The following is an 8,720-nucleotide window of genomic DNA, read 5'->3' as shown; positions in this document are numbered from 1 at the left end:
CTCCAGGAACCTCCTAGACTGCTTCCTCTCTGCCGTGTTGTATTTCCAGCAGACGTCTGGGAAGTTGAAGTCCCCCATGAGAACAAGGGCTAGTGATTGAGAGACTTCTGACAGCTGCTTGTAGAAAGCTTCATCCACCCCTTCATCCTGGTTGGGTGGTCTATAACAGACTCCCAGCAGGATATCTGCCTCATTGGCCTTCCCCCTCATCCTTACCCATAAACACTCAACCATATCATCATCACAATCATTGAGCTCTAGACAATCAAAACACTCCCTAACATACAAAGCCACCCCACCGCCTCTCCTTCCTCGCCTGTCCCTTCTGAAGAGTCCATAGCCATCCATTGCAGCACTCCAATCATGAGAATCACCCCACCATGCTTCTGTGATGGCGACTAAGTCATATCTATCCCGCTGCACAATGGCTTTTCCAGCTCCTCCTGTTTGCCGCCCATGCTGCGTGCATTGGTGTAGATGCACTTGAGCTGGGCTATCGATTTCGCCCCCAGCATTGGCATGCCACCCCTAGGCTCATCTCTAGTGAGTTACAAACTCTTCAATTTCAGCCTGGAATCAATGTGGGACTATTTTGGCAACATGTACTGGAACTATGTATCATTATTCTCTACTTTCTGGTCCAAGAAGGCTATACCCAACAAATTATTTTTTAGATAACTTGTTAGACATAGGAGTTTATTAGAAAAATATATGGCTTATGGCTTGAAAGACCATAAAGTGGTTTAAAGAGACCTAAGGGACAACGATTTATCTACCAGAATCAACTTTCCTTTCAGGCTGCCGCAAGAGCATGGAAATATAAAAAGCAGGATTAAGGATTCAAGTTCTCTGCTTAAAAATTGCCAATGCTTTATCGTTTATCAAGAATGACACTTGAAAAGTTATCTGGATGGTGTGACATAAGATTGTACAATCCACTTCCACATTTTGCATAAAGTGGTAGTAAAGACTTCCTTTTACCAGAGTTGTTGGAGCTCATACCACCATTTTCACCTGCTGAATCTGTGTATTAGATACAAATGTTAAAAAGTAATACCTGTGGAATTTGCAACTTAAGTTACAAAGTTTCTTTTTAAGAGAAAAATATTATTCCCATTATAGGTCTTGAGAACTGAGATATAAGGGGATTAAAGGGAATATTCTTATTACCTAACTTTAGCACTTACCTTACAAGCTCAGGTTAGTAAGACTTTCTTTAGGAAGACTCTGTCTAACGGAAGGAGAAACTCACTGAAAGGGTCTTTCAGAGAAGAAATCCAAAGTTAAGTTTTCCAAACCACCCCTTTAAAGGCACTAACCTTCCTATTTTCTACCCAGGAACAGCAGCCTCCATATGTTTATGAGAAGTTAGGCAATGTACATTCCCTTGTGTTTTGTCTGAGTCTGAAAACTCTAACAATTTAAACTGATCTTAGTGATGGCTGCCAGGGCCCTGCCCCCTGGCCATGCATTCCCATCACGTCTTTGGCTTTGTCCCTGATGCTTGCATGACCCCAGTTGGAGCTAGTTCAGGGAGCTAAACAGCTGAAAATTAACTTTAAAAACACTTCCCTTAAAAAGCCTAGATCTACATTTTTAATATTAGTGAAGGTGCCGTTTGTATTACACCTCAGGGGCATTTCACAGATAAAAGATATGATTAGCAACAGACTAGTATATTCTAGTAATATATTTATTATTTTTCGTAGCAAGGGCAGAACAAAAAAATAACTCTTAGTAAACGAAAAATACTAATGCTCAAGATACAGTATACAAACACCATGTAGGTCTAGAAGCCAAAAATTTGTATAATGAATAGATCTTACAAAAACAGTCATATATGTTTAAAAGTAATTAAGTTAGTATGCACATTAAAATAAAAGGTTTTTCCCTTCTCAGCCATGTAACCCCTTGAACTCAGACCTGCAAGTGCTACATGAACTAATTCCTATAGAACCTATTGGAAATTTCAGGGCTGTGACATTTCAAAGACCATGTCCATAAAGGAACTGGAAATTTTTACTTAGGTAAAAAAAATAATTTCATCGCATCTATTTAACACCTGTTTATAACCAATAAAATGAGAAAACAATACACTTCCCATAAGAAAGTCTGCCAACTACTACACATCTCCAATTTAATAAATTTACTAGGCTACGTGTGAGGCCACTTATCAAAGAGTCCTAGGGAATGAAAATTATGAAATTGTCCGAAATAGTCTGTAACAAGACCAACATCAGCACAGGCAGAAATAACTCCAGAAATCCCAACTTCTTTGGGAACAGACCTTTCACGGAGTTATATTTTTGTTCTGCATGAGCCGTATGGGTGGTGAAGGGTCATCTTTGAGGCACATGGAGAGAAGAGTCTTTATTCACTAGTAAATACTCACTGGATAGTCAGAAATAGAAACCAAGTTTCACCAATCACCTGCTTTCCAGCTGTAATAACTGTAAGTAGCCTAATCCAATGCCACGCTATAGCTGCTAACAGTTCTTCCTTTAGTCCGCACAAAAGTCTTCTTGTGCTGAATTTAAAAGATTTGAAGTAAATGAAAGATGGGGCCAAGCACTGACAAGAAAACAAAATACTGAAAAACTGATCAGTAAGCAGTATTCAGTCTTAGTTCTGACTAAGGTAGACAGTAAAATAATATGTATCAATTTAAACTTGGTCATAATACACATGCATAAAGAATTCAGATTAAAGATGCACAAGCTACCTTAGTTCTGGCATTTTCTAATCTCTGCACAAATCTTATAAAAATTATTCTAGTTTTATGTTATAACTTCAAGAAAACACAATTTTGAAAAGAGCAACAAATCATCAATTTGTTCGTTAAAAACTGTTTAAATACATACTATGTATGTATATGTGCAGAGGGAGGAAGAAAGGTCTATTTCTGCGATGAACTCAACATGAACAAGATTTTGCTCCATGAGGAACCTAATTGCCTCTAGTCTGCCCACAGACTCATTACAGCAAAAAGGTCCAAGTGAACCAAACACCTAGTCAATTCAGAATGTGATGTTCAGGTAAAGCTGTATACAAAGTTGCTAAATGCATTAAAATCTTTTATTTGAATCAAGAGTGCATTCAAGACTTCTACATATGTGCTGGTAAGAACATTAAAACAACAACAAAAAAAATCCCTCTGAGACATACAAAAGCCCAAGACCTTCACTTAACAGCTTCCTAATAATTCACTCTAAGATTGTTTATTAAAATTTCTACGGTTTGTTTAGTCAGTGAGACAATCTTTAAAATATTAGCCAATAATTGTCTTTGTTATTCAAAATATATGACTATGCACAGAGATGACAGAACCTTCCAGAACAACCTTTCAAGGACTATGAGCCATGGACACAGATTCCCTTCCGTTCTTCTTAAGTGATGTGTAAGTCACACAGCATGGCTCTGAGACTGAACCACCACAACCTCTCTCTCCGTACCTAGGTCATTCTTGGTCTAAGCATCTTCTGGTAATGCATGAAAACAACACTGAGAAACACCTATTACATGTGGTCTTCCTTCACCTCTAATAGTACTGTTACACTGCACTCTCAAGAAACTATCTGAAACACTGTACTTAAAATCTTAATAGGTATGTATACCTATCTCTTTGAACTTGCTTTGAGAAGTCTTGAGAATAAGACATTTTTCAGCTAAAGGTAAGCATATAAACCAAACACAGATTTACCACAGTAGAGAGAGTTAGAAGTTGCATGATATGGTCAGATATGGTCACAGAAAAAAGCTCTCTCTCTCCACCCCATTTCTATTTAGACTAGGCTTGTATCTACTCCTCCAAATCAATTTTTTAATTATTATAATTATATACACAAAGAATTCACCTGTTTAGCACATACTTAAAATGTTCATCTAAAGAAAGTGAACACAATACAAATTAATGAGTTTCCAATGAACAGTAACGGAATCTTTTGGAATTAGAAATGTATCATTCAACATTTAATTCAGAATGCTTTTCACTCTCCAATAAGTATTGCCCTTACATTTAACCATCTCTCTGTCCCTCCAACAACTACATACTCTATGCAAGTTGCTTATCATCTCTGCATCTAATGCAGTTTGAAATTTGCTCAAAAACACGTCCTACACTTAGCATATTTATAAGTTACACCAGATCAAATATTTGAATTAAAAAAGTTGGGCCCCAGAAACATTTTCTGCTATCTTCCATCTCATGACTTCTGTCAAAGCATAATAGATATCAATATCATCTCAAATGCACATTCAGGTACATGTAGAATTCTGAATTACGGATTTGATCAAGTAGCATAAAAAGATTACACTCCATTGCTGGAAAACTAAGAAAAATCAGACAAGCTTCTCTTTCTTAATATTTAAAGATACCCATCTCCTGCTGGAGAAGCTTAAAGCTTTGCACTGCTTTTACCTATTTTAAAATCATTCTGAACAACAGCCATCAATGCAAAGAAGTATATTTTCTAAGTATTCTTTCACTCTTCAACAAAAGTAAGACATTGGGAAAGTGCTTAAAGCCATTGAGATGCATGTAGAGTAGCCCCTAGCAACTTCCAACCTATTTAAATAAGCAGAATTTTTCTGTTTCCATACAAATATTCTAGTATTTTAGTAAACATTTTGTATCTCGGTAGGCATCAGTGTTTGTTAATCTCATACATAACTAATAAATTCCAATCCTGCAACGAGCTCTATGTATTCAACAGGACTATGCCCAGGCACGCTAGACCACTGAGCTAGATAGAGGTCACTGCAGGATAATGTTCTTCTAAGTACAGTAGTTAGTTACTGTGTCGAAATGATTCACTTCTACCATCACCTTGAAAATTCTAATTTGATAATTATACTGATTATCAATTAGCATCTCATTACTATTTGATGACACACAGTGACTTGAGGCTAAGTAGCACCTAATGCTCAAATTTAACAAAAATGCCATGAAAAGAGGCATCATGGCAGAGGCTAGCAGGCATGAAGAACTGAGTAAACAAAGAAATGTGCAACAGTTTTCAGACTCTTACAGGTTAATTTTTCTGACAAGCTTCCCATTCACAGATGGGCCAGTGTGGTAAACCGGGTGAGACACACACACGCGCACACACACACGGTCTGAATGGGCGTCTGTGCAGATCGCAGCCATTACAGAAGTGGGAGTACCCCTCCAGGCTGTGTTCATGGGACAGGCCACAACCTTCGTCAGCTGTACATTTCTTCCACCCAGGAAATCACTCCCGTAATGAGAAGGTCTGCATTAACAATACTAAGGCTCAAAGAGAATGCTGCATTATTCAGTACAATAAACCACTGTATGTTTCGCAATAATTAAATTCACTTTGAAAAGGAAAAAGAAAGCAAATAAATCGTTATATCTAATTATGTAACACAACTACCAGGAGACAGAAAAGCTGAAGAGCGAAGTACAAAATGAATTTACAAGTGGTTTTATCTACAGTTCGCCTCTAGATCTGCTTTTACATGGATGATCATTCAAGTCTAGAGAATACTCAACAACCTGTTGCAGTTGAAAACCTTTTCTTCCATTCACCTTGCAGTATAAGATACTTAATCTCAATGACTTTTATATAATCTGTTTCCTATGAACTAAGAACCTGCATTTCAGTATGCCTGAAATATTTCTTATTTCTTTAATGCTGAAATAGTTATTATAGAAACATTAGCTGGTTATAGCATAGTATTATGACTCATTCAAAATAGCCATGGCCCATATATTTAGAAAGTTCATTTTTTTATCACATAAAAAGATTGGAGTCATGTAATTCTCTCATGCATATGACCACATCATTCCATTAAAAACTTTCTGTGGCTGTTGCAGCTTTTCCATTTTCATGAAGGACTTCTATAAAAATTGTCATCTTCTCTCTAAAGTAAATTTTTGCATAAATATGATGAATGCATTAGAATGCATTAGAATTCAGAGTGCAAAAAGAACCATAAGTTATAAATGAACACAAATTTCATGAAAACCTAATAGAAGCACTCTGCACTAAGACCTCCATGCTGGTTTACGTGTCAAAGAATTTTTAGAGGACTAACTGTAATTTGCGTTTTCTGCATTATATAAAAATAAAAACGTATGTTGTTTCTGCATTATGTAATTGTTTTATCTTTCATTGTTGAATGTCTTCTAAACTCCATGCCTTTATCTGCACCAATATTTCTCAGAAATAATGTGTCTTATTCTCTTTGCTTCCCCTCCCCCTCTTAAATACTGATGCGTAAAACTAACTTGGTGTTAGGACTTTTCTTTAGGATAGTTAGTAAACACTATGTAAGTCCCTGAGATATATAAACCTAAAACTGATACTACTGCAAATGCTTAGGAATCTGAAATACGCTGTCGAAAAAAATTTCTATACTATGTGCTAAACAGAAGTTTGAGTTCACTTTTTAATCCAATAAGATGGCTAGTTTACTACTAAACCACCAAAAACTGTATTACATGGCATCTAAATTGATTCCTGAATCGCTGGCACTTAAAACTGCCTTATATGAAAAATTTTTGCATTTTTAGTGTAAACAGCAAGAATCATCAGCATTTGTCTTCCAAAATGAAGCATCATGTTGGCATCTATCAACAACAACTACCAAAAGAAACAAAAAAGTAATGTGACTTTTAATTTGCAGAGAGAATTATTTCAGGTATGTCTTGTCTCAGAATAACAATACCCTGTTAGGGCTTGCAGGCCTCAGCATAAGTAGTTTGGGAATAGCAATGACAGCATAAACAAAGCACTGAAAAAGGTTTATGAGGGTGGAGCCCATTATTAAACACTGGATTAAAACTCTTTTGTATCCTGCGGCTCCAAACTTTCCGAGGATGCAGTAGTAAACCCTGAGCAGACAAACTAGAGCAGACTTGGCTTATAACCCCCTCTTCCTCAACACACAAGCCCATCCAGTTATTAAAACTGAATGCACCGTTGTTCCCTATGAAATACTTGAAAACAAAGAACTAAAACACAAAGACCGTTCCCCTTCATAGAGTATTAACTTCCGCTTTTAATAACTAACTCATCGTCCCACACGATACAGTTCTGCATTGTCCAACACATACCACTTCAGTCAGACAATGCACACAGCAATAAAACTCAACCCAGCAAAGAAAGTGAAAGCTGCGTTTGTTCAGCATGTTATTTGGCGCAGCCAACTGTAATGCTTCTGCCTGCCATTTATTGTTGCTCTGTCAAAGGATTATTAAGAATTAGGCTACATTCGGCAATTTTTTGAGAAGGGAATTTACATGCAAAGTGACTGACACTTGATATTTAAAGTCTATTGGTCGACTCTGACCCTTCCTTTACGAGTGACTCGTTTGCAAGGATCTCTGATGTGGAAATGCTCAGATACGAATCAATTGCAGTTTTTGTCTCGGGTAAATGTTACTTGGCAATCCAAAAGAAATGAACAATGCTCGAACCGAGGTTCACATAGAATAGTGCTCATATGTCCAAAGAATTCCTTTTACATGCCTGATTTAGTTCTAGTCGGCGGATTTATGACTCCCCTTCTCCTAATAACTTATCTCGGTGCACAGTGGTTTTAAACACACACATACAACCAGCCGTTAACTCTTTTGCTGCCTAAAAGAACAGAAATGTACGGACGTATTTAAGTAAATAAAAAAAGCAGGTTTGTTCCCGATAGGGCTATCGATTCTCTCTGGGAGGTGGGGATAGGGGAAGGATTGGACGAGAAAGGGAAAGAAACATGTAGGTACAGTTTGCAAATCCCTGTTCCATAAAGAAACGATTGTGTATAAGAAACGACCATTCCCACATGAAATCAGCTCAGTGCGAATTCTGCAGTTTACCTCTGATAAGGATAAAGTAAGAGGGTTTCTCTGTACCCGAGCGAGATTCCCTTCCTCTTAGAAGGCAGATGCAGCATTTCTATAAACAAAAATGTCTCTAGCCCTACCTTGTGCCAGTGCTTGCAACATGTGGAGCTGAAGCAACAGAAACGCCCACCATCCCCGACAGAAGATGAAACAGAAGTTTAACTTTATCATCATTCCGCCTCGCCTGCTACTCCTTCGGGCAATAATTTCGCGATCCACCTTTCTTTCAACCGTTATTGCCTCACTGATCCCCATCCGATCCGACTGCCTGCCACTCCTGACAGCGCTTTGGTCATTGCTCATTCCGCACCCCGAGTCCGGGCTCTCTTTGGTGGGCTGGGAACACCGCCCGCTGCCTTTGCCCCGGAGTTTGGGGGGAACTGACGCCCCCACTTCACAGGAACGGCGGACTCTTTGATTTGTGCTCACTTGGCATGCAACCCGAAAGAGGCGCTCCGTGTGCCTCCCGGTATGGTAATCGCCACCTAAGTCAATGTTTCTGGTGGGGGTATTGATTGCACCAAAACAACCAGTCAGAAATGTGAAACACATGTTTCTCTGCAGTGTCACATCCAATGCCTTCAACAGAGAGGGAGTAAGTTTATGGGCGTCAGTATTTCAGTAAATCCGGATCCTTCAGCACATCGCTAACAGAAACAGAGAAAGACTGATCCATCTTAGCCACCAGCAGACAATCCAAAGAGTACCTTTCATACCGCAACGGTGATGGAAACTGTTACCCCTGTGATTTTTATGAAGCGTGGTGAGTTTTCCAGCATGTGTCCCATTCTCCTGTAAAAACCTTGCGATGGAAGTGTTAAATTCTCGGGGCGGGGGGGGGGGGAAGCGTCAGGGA

General features: G+C 38.5%; 1 protein-coding gene across 1 annotated transcript in view; it reads right to left on the bottom strand.

Moving 5' to 3' along the window:
- SDK1 (sidekick cell adhesion molecule 1) overlaps positions 1–8,653 on the bottom strand; it is a 436,461-nt gene extending 427,808 nt beyond the window's left edge. The window contains exon 1 of the mRNA XM_019473996.1: positions 7,945–8,653. Within this exon, the coding sequence (XP_019329541.1) occupies positions 7,945–8,416 (472 nt within the window). The 5' untranslated portion in view covers positions 8,417–8,653. The remainder of the gene's footprint in view (positions 1–7,944) is intronic.
- Between the last annotated feature and the right edge of the window lie 67 nt (positions 8,654–8,720).

Source organism: Aptenodytes forsteri, unplaced genomic scaffold (genome assembly GCF_000699145.1).
Source record: "Aptenodytes forsteri isolate BGI_AS27 unplaced genomic scaffold, ASM69914v1 Scaffold55, whole genome shotgun sequence".
Taxonomy (NCBI): domain Eukaryota; kingdom Metazoa; phylum Chordata; class Aves; order Sphenisciformes; family Spheniscidae; genus Aptenodytes; species Aptenodytes forsteri.
This window is presented reverse-complemented; position numbering and strand designations above follow the sequence as displayed.